At 43.8% G+C, this 25,841-nt stretch overlaps 1 protein-coding gene across 1 annotated transcript in view; it reads right to left on the reverse strand.

The window, feature by feature from the left end:
• Positions 1–6,543: 6,543 nt before the first annotated feature.
• Positions 6,544–25,841, reverse strand: part of RYBP (RING1 and YY1 binding protein) — a 75,069-nt gene continuing 55,771 nt past the window's right edge. Inside the window, exons 3-5 of the mRNA XM_079933982.1 lie at positions 11,210–11,386; positions 11,017–11,115; positions 6,544–10,574 (exon numbers count right to left, since the gene is read on the reverse strand). Of these exons, the coding sequence (XP_079790108.1) occupies positions 10,322–10,574; positions 11,017–11,115; positions 11,210–11,386 (529 nt within the window). The 3' untranslated portion in view covers positions 6,544–10,321. The remainder of the gene's footprint in view (positions 10,575–11,016; positions 11,116–11,209; positions 11,387–25,841) is intronic.

Here is a 25,841-nt window from a genome sequence, read left to right on the forward strand (position 1 = left end):
CCTGAGGTGGGCAGACCTAAAGACATTTACATTCAGCGTTTCCCCAAAAACAGCGCCAGCACATCCCTCGACAGATAACAAGCTCTGCTCTGGGCTTGGTGTTTCAGCTTTTCAGCCCGCCCCTCTTCAATAGGAGACACCTGAGGAAAGCCTTTAACAGGGCATAGAACAAGGACCTGAACAACAGAGACTACTTCTGGGGAAAAAAAGCTTTAAATCATCATTAATTTTCTCAGAGAGACGAGAGAATATACTACAGGCATGATATAAGAAGAGGATGTGACAAAGTAAATATACAGAGAAAAAACACAACAACAAAAGGCTCTTGGAAATCGGAAACATGACAGAAGAAATGAGCTTCATAGAAGAACTGGAAGGCAAAGAGGAGGTGTGTTAGTCTCTGGGAGCTGCTGTAATAAAGTACCACAAACTGGGTGGCTTAAAGCAACGTAAACGTATTGTCTCACAGTTCTGGAGGCTGGAAGTCCAAAATGAAGACGCTGGCGAGGGTTGGGTCTTTCTGGGGACTGTCAAGGGAGAGTCTGTTTCTTGCCTCTCTCCTCACCTCTGCTGGTTTGCTGGCGACCTTTGGCATTTCCTGGCTTGTAGAAGCATCACTCCAATCTCTGCCTTCATTTCCACGTGGCATTCTCCCTATGTGCATGTCTGTCTCTACGTCCAAATTTCCCCCTTTATAAAGACACCAGTCATATTGGATTATGGCGCATACTACTGACCTCATTTTAACCCAATCCTCTGCAAAGACCCTATTTCCAGACAAGGCCACATTCACAGACACCGGGGTTAGGACATCCACATCTTTTGTGGGGACATAATTCAACCCATAGCATGAGGATGTTTCTTTCTAAGAAAAACAAGAACATAAAAAGATAGAACACGAAAGAGAAATCACAAGAAGATCAGAGGAGGTGATTCTCTGAATATCTGAATAACAGGGGTTCCAGCAAGAAAACGGAGAGTAAATGAAGGGAAGTCATAAGCAAAATATTTCAAGGAAATCTCTGAACACTGAATGACTCAAATTTGGGGTTTCAAAGGGTCCACTGGGCATTCGGGAGAGGGGTGAAAAGAGACCCACACAAAGAGCACAGCCATGAAATATCAGCACACTGGGGACACAGGAAAGTTCTGTAAGTGTCTAGAGAGAAAAAATCGGTCCTGCGCACAGGTCAGGAACCAGCCGGTTTTGGGCTTCTCATGAGCGTCACCAGCTGTGAGGGAGGAAAATGACTTCCAACCCAGAGATTGTGCCAGGCAGGTGTGAAGGAAGAATAAACATGTCATTGGTCTGGAAAGGACTCAAAGAATATGCCTCCTACACATACACTCTTTCTCAGGAAGCTGCTGGAGGATGAGCTCCGCCAAAATGAGGGAGTAAAGCAAGAAAAGGAAGACTGAGGTGATTTACACAATCAGACCCCGAATTCTCAGGCCTTTAGACTCAGACTGAATCAAGTCACCAGTTTTCCTGTTTCTCCAGCTGGCAGGTGGCAGACTGTGGGACTTCTTGGTCTCCATAACCACGTGACCCAATTTCTATAAAAAATCTCTCTAGATAGGTAGATATATATAGATATACATATCTGTCATCGATCTCTCTATCTACACTTGACCCTTGAACAACACGGTTTGAACTAGTCGGGCGCACTTATATGCCGATTTTTTTCAATAAATAGATACGGCAACACTACACGATCTGCGATTGGTTGAATCTCCGGTCGGTTGAATCTGCATTTGCAGAACCATAGATACAGAGGACCGACTGTGAGTTATACTTGGATTTTTTACTGCATGGGGAGGAGGCCTGCATCCCTAACCCTCCCGTATTGTTCAAGGGTCAACTTGTACATTTCCTGTTGGTTCTGTTACTCTGGAGAAGCCTAACCAATACAGAATGGCTTAAATAAAAGTTGAGGTCTCACCTGTGAGAGGTCAGGAGCTGGGCAGGGCATCCAGGCTGCTGTCTTTCAGCTCTTGTTATCCTTACTGTGTAGCTTCCATCCTTAAGCTGACCTCATAGGCCGAGATGACCGAGGACCAGCCATCACATTCAAGTTCCAAGCTGAAAACTTGAGGAATCAGGCAAAGCTCAAGGACGTTTGCCTCCCTCTCATCATTCAAGGACATTAAGGGTCTCTCCTGCATAACTGGCAGATGTTATTGTTCTTATACGCACTTCTGGCCCTTCTGATAAGACAGGCCTGGGCTCAGGCTGGCTGTGCCCTTTGTGACACTGAGTGAGTGTTGTCAAGACGTAAGGACAGTTCTGTTTGTGTACGGTCCACAGCAGTGGTTTAGCGGGAGGCCAGATCAGACTGTCATTTCCAGGGTGGGCTGACATCTGACAAAGAGAAAAGAAGCCAAGCCATCCAAACAAAACTCAGGAAATAAAATGTTAAGTCTTTCAACATGACGGCGGGAGGCTGGCCACCATCCCGCTCTTCCCACAGGGCCTGTGGCTTCTTGGGATGCGAGCTCCTGGCAGGACTGGTGGCCCTGGAGTGGGAGAGCCTGTTCTCCAGGAGAACTGTAAGGCGAAGCCAGAACCTTCCTTGTGGGGAGGAGTGGGGAAGGGGGGGGGAGGGTATCGGCTAGCCGCTGTCCTGGAACTGTGTCCTTTACCACCAAACAGCAGCAGAGTCAACGCTGGGCTTTGAGAGGGGGGATGGCTTCATAGCGGGAGAGACCAGCTAAGAACAGAGGGAAGTTACAGGCCGGCTTTCACGTGGTTGAGTGCCAGGCTTTTTAGAGGCACTCAGGCGGATGTGTGAGAGAAGGCCCTGGCTCTATCTGCCGACTGCCGGAGACCAGAAAACGCCCGTAGCAGGGCCTTGGAGCCCACGCCTTGTCAAATATATATTTACCGCCTTCTCCCTCCTCTCTTCAGGCTAGGCTCTGTGCGGTTGGGAGCAGAACAGCTGGCTTCCTCAAACTTTTCAACAGAAGCACCCGTCAAGGCAGCAGAGTATACGGAGAATGTGAAATTTCTTTGAGGTCCTGCTTTTACTGTGAAAATTCACGCTGAAGTACTACGTCACCAAACCCCAGGCTTCCGGAATTGGTCTTGTGAATTTCGCTCCTCCTGTGCGCCAAGCGGCCTGCCCCCGCCCCTCACTCCCCTCCAGCAGCACCAGCCTTTCCCAGGCAGCGGTGCCCGGGAGAGGGGGGGCGAGGGGGGGCCCGGCTCAGGCGGAGTGGGGCTGACGCTGGGCCCGCCAGCCCAGCACACCTCCCTCCAGTGGCGGCCGACTCTCTTAAGCAAAATCTTCAGATGTCTGGGTCGCCGGGCGGTGGGGATTTTCGCAGGCACTGAAGTGGATGGTCCCCGTCGAGAGGCTGCCAGCATCTCACCTGCTGTCAGGAAGAAAGGCTTCTGGTGTCCAGGGAGTCAAGAATGACTCACTTAAGCAGGAGTGTGACTAAGATGAGAGAGGATTCAAGAGCACGGCTGACAGCCGGAGCAGACTGTTAAATCCTCCCTGGTTAAGTGACGGAGGACAAACCCACAGGGAGAGAGCCGGCACCCCGCCAAGGCCACAATGCTGGCACGCAGATGTTCCAGGAGGATTTCCCCATCTGCAATTACAGCGCCAGAACCTTCCCTCTTCTGTGGTGGGAGTTCCGGTTTACAGCTCTGAATGCTCCTATCTCTGCAACTAATTGGTACCTGAAGGTGAGACGAGCGATCCCCTTGCAAAGCTACCGTGGGTCCAAATGTGGCCTCCATGGTGGGAAGTGGCAGATAGAGAGACAGACAGATAGATAAAGGAGATATTTAAAAACAAGATAAGACAATCACAAAACAAAACAAACCCTTCTCATTCATTCCTGGTGTTAACATCATGAAGCATTATAATGAACGTTCCGGAAAAGTTTTGCTCTCCATTATTAGAAACATAACAAAATACAAGCAACGACTGGGCCACGGGAACAGGGCAGGAGAAATTTGCTTCAGAGGTGAGGAAAATGAGCCTGAGGAAGCTGACTTGCCCAAGGTCACCCAGTCAGGTGGAGGTGGGAGTCTCACCCAGTTCTGGCTCCAAAGGTGTATCCTGTTGCTTCCAGGAATCACACCCGTTTGGTGTTCTGCCCTGTCATCTGAGAGTCCCCGAGTTGGCAGAACCGGTGTGACAGCCTGGGCAGGTCCTGCTCCAGCCTCCAGGGCGGGCCGCTGGTCTGGCACTCAAAGCGACAGTGCTCAACGTCGGCCTCCTCCTCTGGTCCCGTTGTGAACTGTGTTAAGAGTTGGTGTTGGGGCTTCCCTGGTGGCGCAGTGGTTGAGAGTCCACCTGCCGATGCAGGGGACGCGTGTTCGTGCCCCGGTCCGGGAAGATCCCACATGCCGCGAGCGGCTGGGCCCGTGAGCCATGGCCACTGAGCCTGCGCGTCCGGAGCCTGTGCTCCGCAATGGGAGAAGCCACAACAGTGAGAGGCCCGTGTACCGCAAAAAAAAAAAAAAAAAGAAAGAAAAAAGAAAAACCGAGTTGGTGCTGGGTATTTTGTTCTCTTCTTTCCGGACTCCTTCAAGCCTCTCGGCTGCCTTCTGCTTGGAATCCCTATGGCTCCAGCAAGTGCTCCACAACTGAACGGTTGATTCCAAACTGCCTTGTAGGGTTCCCTGATTGCTGTGGGTAAGGATGCCTGAGAGCTGTGTTGAGGTTTCAGAGGCTGAACTCAGCTGAAAAACAGTACCGTGATCAATCTGTGATGCCTGGCACAAGCTCGAGGTGGGGAGAACAGGGTGGGTGGTCCAGGTCAAAAGCACCCGTGCACCAATTTCAGCCCGTGCCCTTGTCTCCACACTCTGCCCTATTCGCTGTTTTTCAGAACCACGGTGGATGTGTAACCGGGCACTGGATGCCTTACAGCTTGGCTTCCGCCCCAGCCTTGCGGTTTATGCCTGGAGAGAAGGCAGGTTGACCAGGCAGAACACAACAGCTGGATGCCTACTTTCACTCTAGGGTCTACCCGGACCTGAGCCCCCTCCCTTCAATCTCTCTAGACATGGCCTACGATCTCTTCTAGAGAAATCAGAGCCTTCCCTGCAGTATTCAGTAGTTCGTTTCCACTGTGCTTACAGAGCCCAGGCTGCCGGGATGAAGACTGTCCTTTCCTGACAAACGTCATTAAGGGCAGCCAGATTAGAACCTGGCTTCTCTTGACGATTAACAAACAAGATCTTGATCAAGAGCGTTTAAGCCTAACACAATGGCTCTGAAGCTTTCCTTGCTATGATGTTAAAATTTCAGACGAGCTCTTCAGAACTGCTGGGAGGTCAAGGATGAAACAGATGCAGGGCCTCCCTGACAGCCCTCTTCTCCTCGCTGCCCTTGTTTCCATGTTACAGGACAAGGAAAGCAGAGCACGGCCTGGTCACTTCCTGGCTGAAGACATCATCCTACCCTTGACCAAGATTAATTCAGCAAGAGCTTCTTACCTCGATGGTGTCACACCCCGGCCACGGTATTCCTCAGTAGGGGTCTGGACATGCGGTATCAAGGCTGGGGTTTAGCTAAGGACAGGAGGGAAGAAGCCTTCCCCTCTCTTCTCATCTTCACAACCGGAAGGAATCCACTCTTCCTAAAAGACATCCTTGCACTTTCACTGTAGGGACCAACATCTTGCGGTACACCTCCATCTGGTGTGGGAAGCAGCCTCCGTTCTCCTCAAAAGGTGCTGCCAGTGTCACTGGCAGCAGGGACCCTCAAAAAGGACTCCTCAGGTTTCAAGGAAAGCTGACCGGTCAGGGTACAGCCCATCACTTATCTGAGAGCCCTGGGAAACATCAAAGACACACCACTTGCTCCCTGCTCTTCGATCCTTCCAGATCCTTTCCAAGATTCCCGAGGAGCCAAGAGCAAAGACAAAAAGGAATGAAGTTTGCTAAGTTTTCTTTTACCAGGACAAACCCAATTTCCAATTACAGTCCTGCACCATTTATACTCTCCTCCTCTCCGTGCTAGTTCAAGTGCAGACTCAGGCCAAAGAACAGTAATCACAGATGACTCTTAGGAGTGCTGTAAGTGACTTCCACATTCTTTGGAAGTGACTGTCTCAGCAGCAGTCTCCCTAGCCCCGGGCAATAAGCCGGCTTTGTTTGTGGGGCTTTTAGGTTTGACACTGCATTTCCTTTACGTCAGAGTCACAACTTACCTAACTGCAGTTGGCCAGAAATGGGTTGTCTTCTGAGGGTTTTCAGTCATGCACTGAATTAATCATCGTTACCCATCATCTCCACTTCCTTCCTTAAATCACTGCAACCTACCTCAAAGGATGCATTTACAGACACTAGCTCGCTTTCTTCCAAAGTTCGGCCATTCTTTGGTTCCATTATATTTTCTGCTGCAGCTCTGAGCCGTGCACTGAGACACCCAAATCAACTTCAGCATACGATAAACTCAAGTTCTTGGCCTCCTGTTCTACGGGGAATATTACACAAGTGAAGAATCTGAGTACAAAAGTTAACTGTTTTCCTATGGGCTGAAGTCTACACAGACAAAAATAAAGATTTCAATGTAAATTTTACTATTTTATTTGTGAAAAAACTACAAGCAGAATTCATAAATAGACATTTCTATTTAAAGCAGGAAAACGATAAAGTGGCTTCTAATAACATAGTCGTGCACATGCCAGTAACAGGAATATATTAACATCTTTTATTTGCTAGACAAAGAGCAGTGTCCAATATAAATTTCCCCCAAACATTTAAGACCTGTGAATTTCTGACCAGTTCACAAAACCACCGACACTTTAGCATGAAGAAAAAAAACAAACCTAACAGACTGTCAGCTCTAAAGACGTTACAGAGCAGGAACTTCCAAAAGCGTTATACAAGCTGTCTTTCTGAGCAAATGAAAAATATAGCTCGTATAATACATTAACAAAAATTCACAAGGTAAGATTATGTTTTGACATACTTAACAAGCATTCTCTATTTGTCTCCAACAAACAAAGCTAAGGAAATAATGTAACCATCTTTACACAGTAAATTAAGGTTACAAGTCATACACAAGAACAGAACTGCTTGCGCATTAAAAACTGTTCAGCTCCATTGTCATACTCTAAATGTTGGCTCTTAAACCATTTTCGGTTACATACAAGCAAAGGTTATTATATATTCAGCAATTAATAAATTTTCAATAATTTAAGATACGGTAGCTTAAAAAAGTAGACTGAGAATGGTCTTGATAAGGCAGGTGAAACATCTTAGTGGAACTAAACTCACAGAAGCTTCTGCCAATGTTTTGAATATCCAGATTGAAACTGAAAGATTTTGATTAAAATTTTTTGTGGGTGTCAAGATGTCTTTACCTTAATATTACTATTATTATTTTTTGAACTGCATGACTCAAGCAGAGCAGGTCAGATAAGCTCTGTGCGCGCACGCACGAGTGTGAAGGATTGTGTGGTATTAAAACAAATGGAAACTTGCAAGCGTAACACTGTGCTTTTGTTTGTTTTTATAACCTGCTTACTGTGCCGCTGAATACCAAGTATTTCTGGTTCTCTTTTAATATGTATCTTTATCACCTACACTAGTGTTTTTACACACTGCCTACTAATTGTAGGGCAAACTGCAAATGCAGAAAGTTACAGGAATTCCATTTCCAGAATACATGCCTGAGGGACGTCATCAATTTCAGAAATTAAAAGCCTAAAGTACCTACCACCTCACTACCGTAACAGAATTACACAACAGCAGCTAAAGGATGGGCCCAAGAACATCTGATTGCTGAGAGCAGTCCCACCATGCGCTGCAGTTTCTACCAAAATGGCCATTTCATCCTCTCACCTGTTCTAAAGCAATCCTCCCCCTTCCTTCACCCCTCCCCATTCTTTAATTTATTCTTTATCATGGAGGCAAAACTGAAAAACCAAGACATTGGCAATGACTCAATTAGCAGCCTCTGAGTAGCTGGTGAACCAGCTTTTCCCACTAATCTCGGGGTCCAATCACTTTACATGAAACTAATTTTGAAAAAGTACACAGTGTTTCTGAACAAAGTGCAAACCAACACTTACTGGTTTCAAAAGCAGTGCAACCCACATGAGTTTGGTGACTTTTAAATTTTTTTAAAAAGTTAATTAAAAAACAGCAATTCCTTACACCTCTGGAAAATAAATATGGCTGACTAATTCACCCTCCCTGAGACCCTTAATAAAAGGAATATTAAAACTTTAGAAGGAATGTCTTTGCAATACCCCACTAATATTAAAATGTGGATTTAAAATTCATAGTCAAATCACTATGTATTCTATATCCTGATGCTTACAGAAAGCATCTGATTTCCTTTGGTTCATTAATAAATACTTTAAAAATGTATTTAAAAAGGTAAGTATAGCTTGCATCCCAGATGAAAGCAGTATTTTGAAAAGAGGGGGCGCACTGTCCGTGCATCTGAGTACAGGACCACAGCAACAAGTGGCACTGCTTTATCATCTATACCTTTGAGAGCAGAATTTAAACGATGGTACATTAGTGACTACGGAATAGTTTTAATGTAAATGTGAAAGGAGCCTTCCTGTTGGCTACTCAAATCAAGCTGTTAATTTTTCTGTTTACTTGTTGCCTCCACAGACAGAAGTTACTTCTATTCTTAAGCAAACCAGGTTTTTCACACCAAAATGTGGCGTTTCATTACTAATCTGCTGCCCTCCCAGAAGTACCGTCAAATAAAGGAAGGTGACATCAAGTTCCCATGCTTGAAATGACTCTCAAGTCTATGAACTCTGCAGATATGAATGTAAGAGTCAAAGAGAAGACAGACTCTAAATCTAAACAAAGCAAAACAGAACATTTTTAAAATGAGGAGGGGTGGATTCATATTAGCGGTCTTTTTTTTTCCCCCCTGTTTTTGTTTGTTTTTGCAAGACAGTTTTTAAAAAGAGAGAGTGAAAAGAATCTTTTTTAAAAGAGAGTTTTACTCAAGCCATCTTTATGTTGAGGAAGAAAAAGATCACAGGCTCGCAGGAAGTAGGAGTTTTCCCTGCAACTCTGGCTGCCAGCACTTCAACCATTTATTCACCACTGAGTTCCTTCCCACAGCAGGGAATTGAGACATGTCTCCCAACACTGAAAAGCTCCATGTGGGGACTGGATGTACTGGTTGATAACCTTTGTTCAGTAAAACAAGACTAGATTTTAAGAAAGAAAAAGAATTCTCACAACTGAAGGGGTAGGGTAAGGGAAACGAGGGGAAGTGAGGCAAACAAAGTTCCATTAAACAGAACACCACATGCAAAGTGGAGACAAGGATTTGCTTCTTGTATGGACGAAAAATACAGGTTACACAGTTTGAATCCTAAAACTAAGAGACAATTTATCAATTTACCTCAGACATGAGTAGAGGTCTGGAAAATGGATGGAATTCGAGTTACAGAATACCATATTTTCATGAATGCTTATGTAAGAACAGCAATGTTAACATGTAACCGTAATTTACACGAATACTTGGCATTCTGGAGCTAGTTTCGTTACTTTTGACTGATCAAAGCCCTCCCAACTAAACCACTTGTGATTTGTCAGTTATTCCATCGCAAATGCAGGCTATCTGGAGCAGTCTTTAATTTGAGATCACATTGTTTAAAAAATATATATTTTTCTATCGTCCAGTACTCTTTAGACAGATGAGAAAGTCAAGTTCCCACGTGGGTTGGAACATACTTCACGTAAGACTGATTTTAACTTAATTTCAGCACTTTCATAGAAGGGACCGTCCCAGATCTGTAACTGTTCAATGTTGTATTCACTTCACAGTGTATCAAGCACCAGCGTTGCCATGGATTGGTTTCAAATAACCCTTTATATATAATTTTATATTTATATATATATAGTTATATCAAAACTGATAGTACATAGTATAACTGGAAGAAAGAACTAAACTTAAAAGGATATGCTGAAAGGATGGAGTCTGTGAACACAATAAATAAAAGCTCCCTCCCCCTCCCACCCCACTCCCCCCAACAAAACAAAAACAAAAACCAGTTGTAATGTACATGGAAAATTGTGCACAGCAGATTTTTTTTTTATATAAAAAGTAGATTCAGGAGCACATCCAATTATAAATGATTGTTAGGAAAATCATATAAAACAATGGAATACATAAAAGTGTCAAGAGTAATCGTCAGGGTGCGAAATTCCTTGGGGGCCAGATGCCCATGGCAAGCAGAAATTATCCTGGCAGCATCACTAAGAGGTCGATGTCCACAGAAGATTCTCCAGGGGTGCAAGCGGCATGGGCAGGTGGAGGATGTGAATTTCATACCCTGATTCATAGTTTTCACAACTCCATGTGCAATTTCAGAAAGATTCATCATTTACTGCTGACATGTCGCCCTTTGGCGTGGAGGAACGGGAGGAACCCTTGTCTGTGCTCTCCGACCCCGAGCTGCTCTGGTTCTGCTGTTCTGACCCTGCACTGGAGGTCACTGTGGATGAGGAGGTCGAGGAGGAGCGAGTCTTTTCCTTAAAGTCTGTGATAATGACGGTGACGTTGCCCACAGTTACTGCCAACTGCTGTGCGGTGCTCCTGTCCACGTTTTTCAGCCGGGGCCTGAAAGCAACACCACAGGGGAAGAGCCCATGAAATCGGCTACGGATGCAAAGGACTTCTGGCCCAACATCACCCCGCCACACACACAGACTGCATGACGCTGTGGCAATGAATCTAGAACGCCAGCACGGATACCAGCGCTTACTACCATATCTGCCGACTAAGAAGCGTAGCAAGAAACGAAACCGCCAATCAGTTAGCAAAGCTTCGGATCACTGCAAAATTATGATCAATTTATCTTTCTCCTGTTTTGGACTCAGTGATATAAAAGCAGCTCATATCTATGTGCATGTACTTTGAAAGTTAACAGTCCCACTGCCCCAGCTCTTCACCCCACCCCTTCTTAGCCTACAAACCCACAGGCACAAAACCACCCCTGACTCTTGATTATGAGCAGGTGAATCAGGGCAGCGATGTGGTATTTCACTCTAGTTTCAAATACCTTGAGGTGTGATTCGTTTCACTGGTCTTTGTTGTAGCATTTGCAGACTGTATACTGTTCGCTTCGCTAGGAGGATCTTTCAGAATATCGGACTTTGGTCTAAATGGGGAGACAGAAAAAGAGGCATTTAAAAGACATCTTTGATTCACCTGCAAAATAACATAGTACTGTACTGAGTTACCGAAGAACTTACTTTGTTTTTTTGTTGGTATTTTTCTTGGTAACACTAGGACTAATTTCTTTATCTTTCTCGGGTTTCTCTTTGTCTTGCTTTTCAACCTTCTCCTTCTTCTCCTTTTTAGGGGGTGGTGGAGTGGCATACTGTTGGGCCACTTGCTGGGCCACCAGCTGAGAATTGATCCGAGGTTTTCTAAAACATTCAAGAAAAGATGTCTCATTATTTGCTTTTTAACTGTTTCTTTAATTTTAAAATTTTGGTCTCATAATTTTTAGGTATTCTATTACTGGTATCCAGCAACTCAAACTAAATTATATGGTGTTTTATTATTTCCAGATAGTATGGTTAAGTCCATAAAACTTTTCCTCTTTCAAATCCACTCTCCGTACATCCACCTTTAATGACATAAACACACGCGCTCACGCAAACATACATATCCCTGTGCAGTCAAGACTTTCAGCCAATTAAAACATGACGCTGCTTCTAGGAGAAGCAGCTTCTGAGAACACTGCTTCTTTTGAGCTGTCAAGATTATACTGACTGACAGCTTTCAAATACTTCTGCCGCAGAGGGTTAATCTCATTTTATTAAATGGACACTGGTAATCCCTTGAAAAGAGAATGAAATTAGAAGTGTGACATTCACTCCTCAATCTAATTATTCCGACTTGGTCTGCTCCCCTGCTGCTCTGTGACTGGCACAGACAACACGTATCGAGCAATAAAAGGTAACTGTGGTTCATACGAGCTTCCAAGGGGGTGAAGACAAAGTCACTATAAAAACATCTTAGACAAGTGATACATTCATTGTGCCATAAACCATTATGTCTGCACCAGTCTCCAACTGACACTGGCTCTTAGCACTATTGTTTACAAATTCTAAACGGTGCCAAACGCTTCTCACAGTGCATGACCATTCGGACCCAAATGGCAAAGGGAGAAAGGAAAACCTAGGCGCTATTTCTATACAATATTAATTTTCAAAGACGTTAGCATCTAGATCGACACTTACAATATAATAAATTCTCCAAGTACAAGGTAGAAAACACATATCTAAGTGGGTTATTAATGAGGTGAAGCAACCACCTGCCATGATGTAATGATCCCCTTCAGACCCCACGTCCCCCTCAGTTCCCAACGATGAAGGCACTGGCCAGAGAAAAATAACTGGACAGACAAGGTCTGCCTCATCAATGAGAGAGCCAGCGGTGGAAGAATGGAAATAGAAAAAAATTAAAAAAAAAGGCCTACGAAAAACAAAACAGAAGTTTCTTTCTTAAATAATTCCGCCATTTTTTTTTCAAGAAAACAAAAGAGTTGCTAGGTACAGGACACGCTGGCTCCTAAATTAAGCACAGTTACTGAAGCACCTCTTGGGAGGAGGTGTGATGTGGCGAAGAAGAAATATAGGACGAGGAGGGGACAGACACCTACTCCTTGACTTCATCAAGGCCAGCCTGCTAGGGGAAGACACTGGGTTTGTTCTGAGTGTCTCAGTGCTGGCTCCACAATAGTGTGGCTTTGCAGGAAACACACCAACAAAGGAGCAATCCCAGAGCAAGTTTCCTATTGGTCTCCAGCAAACACAGGCCTTGGTTACGGCGGCATACGACGAAGCCCACAACGGGTACGGTCACCTCAGGCTGGACCACAAGCAGCCTCACATGCCACTGAGCAAGGGATTCAAACATGTGAAGTGCCCCGAGATAAAGGGAGGAAGGTACTTAATACTCTAAACTCCCGCCCCTCAAGTGAAAGGTGAAAGGTAACATTCTTTTTTCACAGGTTCTAACAAAGGCAGCAGCAGCCATTCTAACACATTCTTCTCTTTCAAAGAGGAAGTGTATCTGTTAATACTTACAGAGAAGATAATCACCACTACGAACTATTTCACAAGTATTCACAGGGAACACAAACAGACCAGCTGTCTACAGGGATTACCAAGCAGTTTAAATCAGAGTTTAAACAAACTGTCATATACTAACCAATACTCAGGTGTCAAAAAGAAATAACTCAGCCAAGTGAAAACTAACTAACTAAATAAATAAAACTTTATGAAAAACTACACCTTGAGGGAGACTTTCAATTAAGCCAGTATGTGTACTTCACTGCATGGAAGTCTGACAAGAGAAGACAACTGGACACCAGTCCAAGACCACCTGCAACAGCGAGAAGAACCAACGGCACGTGGCACACCAGACGCTTGCCCCAGAGAAACCACCCCCGGCCCCATCACCAGGCCCACCCAGTCTGAGTTAGGGGGGCCTGCCTCACTCCAGCATGTCCTACAGAGTTCTATGATGTCAGTTAGCACGCCGCACTGTAACTGTCAATCAAATGTACACTCCTGAATGGCATGACCGTGTCTTAATCAGCCTTCTCTATGGCATTCAGCACAGTACCAGGTACCCAATAAAATTACCTACTGGATGAATAAAGGATAAACGAAAATTTCAGAGAAAGACAAAGTAGGATAAGGACTGAGGAAAGGGCCCAAGCTTTGGTGATCAAGAAGTCAACTGCCGACTTTCAGGAGAGCAAGCCACACACTATCAGGGCTGCAAAGAGGAAGGAACTACAGGATGTCAGAGGAATAATCTAGAGGCGGCCAACAGGAACCCTTTTGAGAACTGTGGTGCTGAGGTAAAGGACAGCCCTGCCACTGCAGAAAGGGGTCAGCAGGGTTTGAGGATATTTCCTTGGGAACAGGAGGCTTAAATCATGTTGTACACTGAAGAGGGAGAAAGACTGAAGGCAGGCAGAAGAGAGGGGTTAGCCATGGGGCAAAGGAGAGAAAGCATACAATCAAGAAAAGCACTGGGGGCTTCCCTGGTGGCGCAGTGGTTGAGAGTCCGCCTGCCGATGCAGGGGACGCGGGTTCGTGCCCCGGTCCGGGAAGATCCCACATGCCGCGGAGCGGCTGGGCCCGTGAGCCATGGCCGCTGAGCCTGCGCGTCCAGAGCCTGTGCTCCGCAACGGGAGAGGCCACAACGGTGAGAGGCCCGCGTACCGCAAAAAAAAAAAAAAGAACAAGTGCTGGGATTGGGATTGACATGTATACACTGATGTGTAAAAAACTGATGACTAATAAGAACCTGCTGTATAAAAAAATAAATAAAATAAAAATTAAAAAAAAAGCAAAGCACTGGGAAAGGAACAGAGACTTTCTTCTGAGATGGGAGGGATGCTAGGTACTGGGGGATTATTGGCAGAATATTGGCAGAATATGGGAATGAGAGATCAGAGGAGAGATCCTGAAGCAATGGACATCAGAAGTGGTACCTGGGTTGGTGAGCAGCTGGCACTACCAGCAGAACAGAGAGCTAGGGGAGAGCAAAGAGGAAAGGAAGTCACCCTTGTCTCACAAACAGCCCCTAATGGTAGGCACCTGATGCACCTGCAAGCGGCTCTCAACCACCCAGACGCCGTGCTGATCCAAGATGGATTATCCCCTCACAGGCGGCTTGCCGAGGCCATGGGCAAAGCATGGGCAACAGGCCAGGTGCCTGTCTCGTACTCCTCCCGTGGACGACCACTCTCTAACATTTCAGCAGGGCAAGCAAACCCTCAGAATTTTTCAGTGCACGCACCACAATCCAGCATCTGTAGGACAGTATGTATACACACACACGGTGACATAAACTGCACCTCAAATGCAGCACGTGTGCACAACCGCACGGATGTCCTCACTTGTTCCTAAGAAAATGATGTCTGACTAGAATAGTGAAAGAAGTGTGCTTCCTCTCTAATGGGCAACCAAACTGAAACTTCACAAATGAAAAGGACCCAAGGCTCACTGGGATCAGATTATTACCAAGAAATATGGGATGTCTGCTAAAAGCACCTGTTTTGTTTCACAAGTACGTCTGTGTTCTCAGCGTCCTCAAATAACAACCTAGTAATTCTTCCATCATCACTTGCTCCTTCCCCACAAAAACCCTCACCAACAGGTGGGAATCTATTATTTTAATTATTAGAGTGGTTTTTTCAAACTAGTTCCCCCAACAAACCCCACAGTCCTTCTCGGATCAGGGAACGGGGTGAGGTGGGGAAACGCAACGAATTCATTTTGAAATGGTGCACTGCTGCTGAACACAATGCGTACCTTTGAAGAAGGTGAAGAAGTGAGAAGGGTCGTCGGGGGGAGACCCTCCAAAGGTGCCACCCTGCCAGAACTGCTGTGGCAGCTCCTGCCATCCGTCCCCTACTTATTCCCAGGCCGGAGCATTCTGACGGCATGAGGATGGGAACGTGCCACCTCCACGGAGAGCCATGCACGCCGCACCCCAGCTGGCCGCGTTCTCCAGGTTAGATGCTGTGAACTGCCGTCGAGCAGCAGGCCAGGACCACCTCACAGCCAAAACAGGACAGGCACACTACGGAGCCAGAGTCAGCACAGCATCCTCCAGAGCACAACTGATTGTCTCTGTTTTACCAATTAAGGAGACTGAAAGCAGAAAGATCAAGAACCTTGTCTAAGGTTCACAGTAAGTGGCTAAACTGGGATTTTTTAACCCAGATCCACCTGAACTTTTCAAAGCTTCCTCTTATTTATTTATTTATTTATTTATTTATGGCTGTGTTGGGTCTTCATTGCTGCACACAGGCTTTTTCTAGTTGCGGCGAGTAAGGGCTACTCTGTTGCAGTGTGCGGGCTTCTCATTGCAGAGCACGGGCTCTAGGCGCACGGGCTTCAGTAGTTGTGGCACACGGGCTCAGTAGTTGTGGCTCACGGGCTCTAGAGCGCAGGCTCAGTAGTTGTGGTGCACGGGCTTAGCTGCTTGGTGGCGTGTGGGACCTTCCCGGACCAGGGATTGAACCCGTGACCCCTGCACTGGCAGATGGATTCTTAACCACTGCGCCACCAGGGAAGTTCCCAAAGACTCCTCTTATGAAAGTAACTTCAAATGAGTCTCCCCACCGTTTGTGCGTGTCGGGGGGCGGGGAGGGGGCACAGGGTACTAGGGGTGGAAGACCCAGGTCAACTCAGGCTACGGTTTCAACAGATACCTGCCCAAGAATTCCAGCACTCTCGTTAGCCCCACCATCTTCACTGGGGTAAGAAGAGGACTACTTGGTTGCCCTTAAGGGGAGAGAAAAGGGCACGGGGAGAGGAGATGGCAAAGTATGTTTTCCAATGTCTTTTAACATTTCCTGTAAGGAAAGAACCCTTATCATGATATTTAACACTGCTGATCAGTGAGAAATAGTTACTTCCCACAGATTTACACTGCTCAGTGCAGTCTTTTAAGTGTCATACAACACACTGTATATAGCTCACTTAATGGGCAGAATTTCCAGCATATTGCAGGACGTCAATTCTTCAATACGGAGCTGAGAGTCTGGGGTTCTCCAAAATTACCTAAGTTTCCCAACTAACAAATCTTAAACTAGCAATTAACAGCTTTCTCAATACAGGGGAAAACATTAGATCAAAGAACATGGCTTATTGCTTCTGGTGACTACACCTCAAAGCCCATTAATCACCACCAACAAAAACAGACAAACAAAAAGCCCTATTTGACCAGAAATACTATACAGTATGTAACATGGGGCCTGGTTTCCTTTATAAGTACGTTTGCCAACAAAAGTTTTTTGCTATCTTCTTCAAAACTGTATTTTTTTAATAAAAAATTTTTAGGCTTCTGAAAATTGTTTCATACCTTTATTGTTGCTTTTCCAATAGAGTTTACAAAGGAAAATCCGCTGTGACATTTCAGTAATAGACATCAGGAAATCTTGTCTATTTATTTGCATTTGAACAGCTAATATTTCAGAGAAGAACTGATTCCACAAAGTGAAGCAAATCTTTATCAAGGGACATCCTTAATTTTTGAAAACGAAAAATTTCACACAAACACAAATGAGAGCAAAAAACAAGCTATCTTCCTGGATTGCTCTGGGGGAACATGGGCAAACCATATGTTTCCCCCATACAACACTTTCCTTCTCCACTGTGTGCTCAGGGGAACCTGAAATCTGTGATCATTTCTCACGTGCTTTTCTGTATCTCAGCTCCCACAAAGAGAAACAGGACAAAGCCATCTTCTCGTAGTTCAGGCAACAAAGAGCAATAACAAATCTTTTTTTTCCTTGATTATGTCCAGCTCTTCCTAAACTAACATTTGTGTGTTTTGTCCACTTATGGAATTCCATTTTCAGTTAAAATACCCTAAAGGCTCTGAAATCACACAATCAACTTATCCATTAAAAAAAAAAAAAGTACCCTGCAACTTACAAAACATCTTTGCCAAGTTAACTGACACTGCCCTTGAGTTCTGCCATCGCCCTTACCTCCCCCACCAAGCCCTTCCTCGCCTTGGCAATCTGTTGGTTGAAAAATTAGCAATTTCCAGGACTGAACTACTCTGAAAATGCCTGTCCATTTAGCTCACTCTACCAGGAGCCCACGAGTCTTTGAGATCACATCATGGCTCTGTAATTAAAAGGAGGCTTCTCCACATGACCCATTTCCCCGTCCCTCCAGTCAAAAGGTTATTCTACACATGCGCATTGGACTAACTAGGATGCATCTTACCTCCCCACCAATGACTGAACTTCTGTATTACTGAGCCCCCGATACACGTGCGCACACACGCACACAAACACACACCAGCTGGGAACACAGCAGAGTACTCTGCACAGCCGTTACCGACTAAAATATTTTGAAAATGAAATGGGAATAGAAAATACAACCTCAGGGAAGCGGGTGGGCCAAATGTGTAAAATGCGTTATAAACTGCACAACTTTTTTTCTTTGCAGAAGTACCTGTTAAAGCCATAATTAGGGTAAATAAATCTGATCTCTGTCTGCATACAATATGTATTCCAAGTTAAAAGAAGCTGCGAATCCATTTTCACGCCAGCTATTGCCTGTATTTAGCTCCAAGGCCATGTAAGCGTTAAGATTCAGGGTCTGTCCCAGCAACACTGCCAACCACACACTACTGGCTCCTGGCTTCGGTGAGCGCAACAGAAAAGAGGCCCTACAAGAGCAACTCGCTTTCTGTTCATTTTACCCACCCGCTGCTGACCCATTGTAAGTTACATACCAAAGATAAAGCAGAGGAGAAATGCTGTGAACACAGAAGTCAGGATTCTGGCTCCAACATCAATGACCATGAGATCTCAAAGGGTGACACAAGACTTCTTTTAAACTCTAGACATGCACAGGTAGAACAGATTTGAAGTAATTAGGCTACTTTAGGGCTCTTTCCCCTCCACCTATACTTATATTTTAGCAACTACTGCCTCACTTTATCCTCAACAATTCTAAAAGGTATGTTACACAACCACTAGTATTCTCAGTTTAAAAAGAGAGAGAGGATTTACAACTACACCAGAGACAATTAGTCTGGTAGTCTTTCAGGTGTACCATGCTAGGCTGAGAGTTTTGTAACAAAGGGTTTTAATCTCATGAAAATTTCTGTACCTTTTCATATTTGATTCACTGTTATAGTACAGTTATTACTAAGAATCACCCAGGTGAGTCAATCCAGCCCAATGAAGAATAACAGATGAGGAAATATGGCAGATAATCTAGTTTCGTAAATAAGTTCCCAGGGAGTTTCTAGGTAAGCACTTACTTTGCCACTATTTTAAAGGGCTGATCATCTTAAGAGACCAATGGACAAATATTCATCTGTTCAGTTATGGGATGAAACCACAAAAAGAGCTCCAGTCAGATTCTTCCCTGACGCAGGAAACATAAGACCTTGTACTAGTTGTCAGTCCCAGTGACTAGGATGCTCTTTCAGCTTGCTGATTTAGGCTCACTTCAACATTACTCAGACCTAGCTGGCTTTGCTTTGGAAAGATGAATACTCATGGCCTTCCTTCCCCAGAGCTGCTGTTGCCACAGAGTCAGGCCACGCTACACCAGGGTAATACGAAACTTCTATGACCCTGTGGCCTTCACTGCTACAATCATACACTGCGTGGCATTATTAAATTCTCTCTGCTCCCCAAATAGTATCTTTTCTTGCTGTTCTTTTCTCTCCTAAATAGTTCTTTGGCCTCTCATGTAAACACCTGTTTTCATGAAATTTCTCAAATCTTCTACAATGAGCCACTGGGTGGCCTGAAGGGGTCTGAGTTCATCTTCTAGGTTACTCTTTGCTGCCAGTATACATCCTGGACTCAGGAGAACCACTCTGCCTTGTACCAGAAAACTAAAATTTCCCCCTTAATTCGGACTCCAACTATCAAATTAAAAAAAAGAAAAGAAAAAACCGTCAAGCCATCCCCTTTATTCCACTTATCTCTCCATCCTCACCTTCACAGGTAAATAGGGCGAGTACAGACTTTGGAGTTAGGACAGCCTTTGGACTTTATCCAGACTCTGCTATTGAGCTTGGGTAAATTACTCAAAATGGAAATGGGACCACAACTAATATATCAGGGCTGAAATCAAGATTAAAGGAGGTAAAGTTCTCTTAGCTCGTCACAGTACATGTACACAGAACATGCAGATATTCCACAAAATAATTCCCCTTAAAAGTAATATCTACGTTTCAAAGCACTAACTTTTCCAGCTGTAGATGCATCTACTACCCTTCCACAGACACAGGGAGGGCAATGGAAATATTTACAAATAAAAGAAGCTGCTAAGCTCTGCCCTATGGAAATGGCTCTAGAGACAGAAATCCCTCACGTAGCTTAGTGTCCTAAGTTAATCATGCTGGCTGGGAGAAGAGGCAGCACTAAGGATCCTCATTGACTTAGCTGTCAGTTTTTCTGCATTACTTCAGACAGAATTTTGGTTTTGCAGATATTCCTTTTAAAAGAGAATGCCTTTAGGGGAGGCTACCGGACTTCAATTTTACAATACTATACGTGGTATTGCACAAACTCACCAGATACAACTTGGTTAGAAACAACTGGCTCCAAGAGAACTAACACAAGCATCCTTAACAGCACAATCTGAAATGTTCTACTACAGATTCAAAATTATCAATGTATTCAAATGTCTCTTATGCTCTGAAAACACACTTACTTAAAAAGTACTTGAGCACCAGTAACTGTCGGCACTGTAACTTTTCTGCAACTCCGGAACATATGTTCAGAAAGTAAAAGGAGCTACAAGTGGTTGAGGCTCTTGAAAACAAAACCCTTATTTTATAAACGAAGCTGGCAGCAATGGAGAGAGAGCCTAGTCCAGGTTGGTTCTCAAAGTGTGGCCCAGAGACTCCTGGGGGTATTCAAGAACCTTTGAGGAGGGTCCACAAGGCGAAAACTATTTCTATAATAATTACCTCCACAGTAATACTTGCCTTTTCATTTTCCAAAGACTAAATGACATGTAACATCACTGCTCTGAGAGCTAATGAAATGTATGTTTGTATATTCCTGTGTTCTAAACATTGCTCAGTTTTAAGTTCTGATGTGGAAAGTATCTACAGGTATAGCCAACATGAGCAAAAGCTACTTGGGGTCCATAATAATTTTAAACAGTGCAAGAGATCCTCTGACCAAAAAGCTGGAGAGCTGCTACCCTAGGACCATGACAAATATTTTACTGTGCAAGTCTGCTGCTTCATCACAGGTAAAGAAAGAAGAGGTTTTCTTCAGAAGACAACTTCTAAAACAACTCAAGCTTAAATTCTTGCTCAGCAAAACTGCAAAAAAACCAAACAAAAAACAACAAAAAAACCCCACCACCATGAAAAGCAGCATCACCTCCAAACGCAGCTTAAGAAAACATTTCAAAGAAAAAGAAAAAATTTTCAACTTCCTAAACACAAGCACAACTTTCAAGAACAAGGCTTAAAAGTATTTCAACCACAGACTATAAATCTGGCTTCCTTCCATTTCCTCTCCCCTGTGGTGCCTAAAATAACAGAATTTCATTGTGGTCATTCAAATATTTAAAGTAAATGTCCCATAATAAATATGCCCTTTAGATCTCTCACAGCATTTCTCCCAAAGTAAATCCACTGACAAAGAATGGACTAGTTGACATCATGTGAAGAAAAATGTTTCCTAAATTGTTTTCAAAATGGACCTTCTTTGAAGATGGCTAACTGCCATTTCTTTCCGATACCTGCCATTCCAAATTTTCAATACAAATTTTATTCTACAGTAAAAGACTTTGGTGTTAAGACTGGAAAGGTGTTTTGCTGGCTGAGGATTTCTTCTGAGCAGTGTTAGGATCGCTGCCACGCTTGAGGCAGTGTGAGAATTACAGTAGCTGCTGTATTGTGACTACAGAAGTGGTGGAGACACACCTCCCCTCGCCCGCCTCCTTGAGGAGGAGAAGTCCATGTAGGTTACCAAATCCCAACTCTCTGGGCCAGCATCCCTACTTCCGGAAGCCCATCTGAGTAAAGGAGCAGAGAGAGATGTAACATTCCTCGTGCTGTCTCTTGTCCTGGTTTCACCTCCGGCATTTGGGCTTATGTTTCCAAATTCATCAAACAGACTTTTCCTGGTGTCTACTCTATGCCAAGGCAGGCGCTCTGCACTCTGAGTACGGGTGTATGCTTCTTTTCCAAGAAGCTGATAAAATATGACGCTTTAGATTTCAACGGCCAAGATCTCTGTTGAGGGTCCCTTGTGTTTTCTGGGCTGCTCCCTGTAACACAAGTTGGATCATAGGACTTAGCAGGCTGAGGTGCCTCAGCTCTCTCCTCTGCTTTCTGTATTTATTTTAGAATCTAACTCCATGACCTTGGATGAATTACATACTCTCTCCAGACTGCAGTTTCCTCATTGATAAAAGAGATCAGAATAGAGTAAGTAAGCAATCTCTATGGCTCCTTCAGCTCAGATACTTGTATTCAATATTTAATAAAAACAATAGAGTTATTTGTTCTTAACATACAGGCAAGTTTGCGTTAAGTACATTCTACAAACTACACTGCTGGTTTAGTGACTTTGATATGACCTCTCCCAATCTCCCCAGAAGATACACAAAATTACCTTATAAATCATGCAAATGATTTTAAGAAGGATCACAAGACACTACAAATCTCTTCGCAAACCATATATCTTCAGATGCAAATAAACTTGATGATGTATCAAGTCTTTCTCCAAGAAACTATACTAAAGCAACCCAATCTGCTCTGAAAATTCCTTTATAGCTGTCAGAGATCCCATTTAAAATGCACGTAACCATTTTGAAATTACAGTTCATGTCACAAAACTGGGCACCTACAAAGCACACAGAAGAATTTGTAATTCTTCAGAGGGAACCCCCCCCCCCCAAAAAAACACTATTTAGATAATTTAAAGAAATCCAAGATCTAACAAACCAGTTGCCCTCTTCAGGTCTTGGTTTTCTCACCTGTAAAATTAGAGGGTTGGACTAAATTAAGGTAATCTTAAGGATTCCCTCAAACCTAATCCTTAAAACGAAACAAAAACATGTACTAGAAAATAAGAGTTACAACAAACAGGCTAGTTCACGGTCAAATTATAATGGGTTTCCTAAATCGCTGGTAGTCAAAACTTTCTAAAAGCCTATCATCACTTTGGAAGGATGTCTACTGCATGGTCTCTCAACCACAGCGCTGGTGGCATGTTAGAACTCGTAATTCTTTGCTGTGGGGCTGTGCTTAATGCAGTGTGGGATGTTTAGCAGCATCCCTGGCCTCTACCCACCACATGCCAGTGGCGCCCCCATCCCCAAGTTCTGACAGACACTGCCAAATATCCCCTGGGTGGCAAAATCAGTCCCAGGTGAGAAACACTGGTCTACAGAAGAATATAATATAAAGGAGTAGAAACATTTACAAACATGGGAAGGCAGCCCAGCAAAAAATAGCACTTGACCCATCAGAATTTTATCCAAAGCTATCTACCAAAAACATATATAATATATTCATCATTCTAACTGGTTGGGGTCATAAGAGGGGAGGATTTGGAAAGAAGAATCCTGAGAGCTTTTAATATGCTGATACTGTGTTGTTTATTTATTTTATTTTATTTTATTTTATTTTTTGCGGTACGCGGGCCTCTTACCGCCGTGGCCTCTCCCGTTGCGGAGCACAGGCTCCGGACGCACAGGCTCAGTGGCCATGGCTTACGGGCCCAGCCACTCCGCGGCATGTGGGATCTTCCCAGACCGGGGCACGAACCCGTGTCCCCTGCATCGGCAGGCGGACTCGCAATCACCACGCCACCAGGGAAGCCCTGTTGTTGTTTTTTTAAATAAAGTTGTATGATCACTCCTCTCAAACATTTTGCAAGTTTTATTAAAGTTGTACACTGCATAGCAGCACGGAGATATACCCATCATAAGATAGATCAGTTACAATGATTAAACAGGATGTCTTTGGTAATTCTACATAGCTAAGCATCACACATTTGGTCAGGACCATATCATTCTCTCAAGAACTTATGTAACATTATTTTAATACGCAGAGCCTTTTCTAGGGGAAAAACCCAAGGTAAAATGTAAAACAACTTCTGTGTATAATACCATAAGACCAGTCAGTTCAATCACCAAACAGATGCTTGAGGGAAGACTATCTAATGGTCTCTACACAATTTACGACTCTGACAATATCATCTTATACTTCAGGCATTTCAGGTTAATCATAGTCTTTATTTGAAGCAAGGGAAGGAAAATTTTAGGGTATTTTATTTACTTCAAATGGTTGAAAAATTAGATGTAAATGAAGGTGATGACTCTGAAACCACCAGTAGCTACTGGCTAGAGGCATGAGCACTGGCTTGGAGAATTCCTTCAACTCAGTATACATGACTTTGTTGTGCTGGGACAGGGGGACAGTGTGGCACAGCTTGAAGATGGGAATCCATATACCAATTTAAACAATACAGTAAATCTTTGAATTAAATGTTGGTCATATTTGCTACTTATGGATGAAACATTTCTCAGGATTCCAGAAAATAATTAGAATTTTTTGGATAGGAATAGAAACTTAAATAAATATGAGAATATTTTGAGGTATGCCATCAATACAGTTGTCCCTCGGTATCCGAGGGGGACTGGTTCCAGGACCTCTGGGGATATCAAAACCAATGGCTGTATTTGCCTATCTGCTCACCCCTTAGCTTCTGAAATGTCAGTTCTCATACTTCATCTGCTAAACTCATACCTACTTTAAGACCCAGCTCATATGCCACTGCTTTCCCAACTTCTCCTGGCAAATAATAGTTGGTGGTCAGATTTTCAGGGTTCCCAAACGACCGTGACATACCTCTACCACTTAATGTTCTACATTATAATATTACCCTATTTATCTGTCTCTTTCCACAAGATTATATACATCTCTGAGGCAGTCCCCACCTTTTACATTTTATGCTATACTCTCCAAACTTGCTTCAAAATAGTTACTTGTTTCCCTGACAGTACGGTCTAACAATGTGGTGCAGACAGCAGATGCTGTATCAGCATGTAACATTACGTTGTATTCTAATACTAAACAGTTTCTCTGGGCCTCAGAACTGGGAGACTTTGTATAACTCTTCTTTTATACTGCCAAGACCAAGCAAAAAGCCTCACACATGAGAGGTTCTCAATGAATATAATAACTATCTATCCCAGAGATAGAACAGCTCCCAGTTTGTAAGAGGTGAAGAAGAAAATTAACAGATGATGAAATGCGTCCTATGAGGCGGCACTGTGTTGAATGTTTACATGTATCACCTCATAATTCTCACAAGTTTTTGATGGTTTTGGTGGAATCAAAACTCAAAGGTCCTAGAGCCAATAGGCTAGAGCAGTTTACACTAAGTTTATGCTCCTTCCACTAAGCCACATGGTCCAACCCAAAGAACCTTGAGAAGAAAGGGAATCCAACTGGAGCCAGTGAAAGTGAGGAAAACAAAGGAAAACACTAAAAAGAGAGCCGGAGAAAGTTTTCATGAAGTAGTCAGTAATACTGAAAACTGCAGCAAATGAGAACTTGAAAACAGGTCTCTGAATCTGCCAGTCAAGGAGGTGCCCTTCCAAACGAAGTGTTTCTCTTCCATTCCTTCACTAGATCACATATGTGCCCCTTCACCCTTCCACCTTTCCTCTTACCTCAAATATCTCAACTACTTCAACATACCCCACCTATACTCACAACCATACAGGTATGAAAAATGCAGACTATGACATTCTGTACTGCAGTGCCTGTATTTTTAAATATCTAGGGCTAGGGAATTAGGACAAAATTCTTAGGAAGTCAAGCCTAAGTCCTTCAGGAATGCTCTTGGTCTTCTGTTTCTCTATCAAAGTAAAAAAGATCTATGGGTAGTAACAACTGACTTCACATAGCATGACATAATTAATAAGTCTGCTTACTTAACCTTAGAGAAACCACATTATCACCAGAGTAAGTACTGTGGAATCAAGTGGGATTCTCACACTACCAGCAAGCTCTCCAGTTACACAGATGTATCTAAATCCTTAGCTTATAAAAAGGGATACTTAAACTGGGACGATGGTATACTGCATACACACACGTATCTGCATCATCATTCTGTTACAGGCACTTTTTTTCAAGTTGGTATTCCACTCTGAAGCATCTCCCTTTGGCATCAAAGTAAGCGAATTTGCATGCCTTGTAGTAAGTTTCCAACAAGGTAAGGCCTGTGTGTGCCAAAAATGACTCTGAAATGTCTTTGTCTGAAAGGGACTTTTTTCTTCTTAAACTACATTGCTGCAAGTGCACTGTCATCAAAGATCTGCTGAACAT

Source organism: Stenella coeruleoalba (genome assembly GCF_951394435.1).
Source record: "Stenella coeruleoalba genome assembly, chromosome: 10".
NCBI classification, from domain to species: domain Eukaryota; kingdom Metazoa; phylum Chordata; class Mammalia; order Artiodactyla; family Delphinidae; genus Stenella; species Stenella coeruleoalba.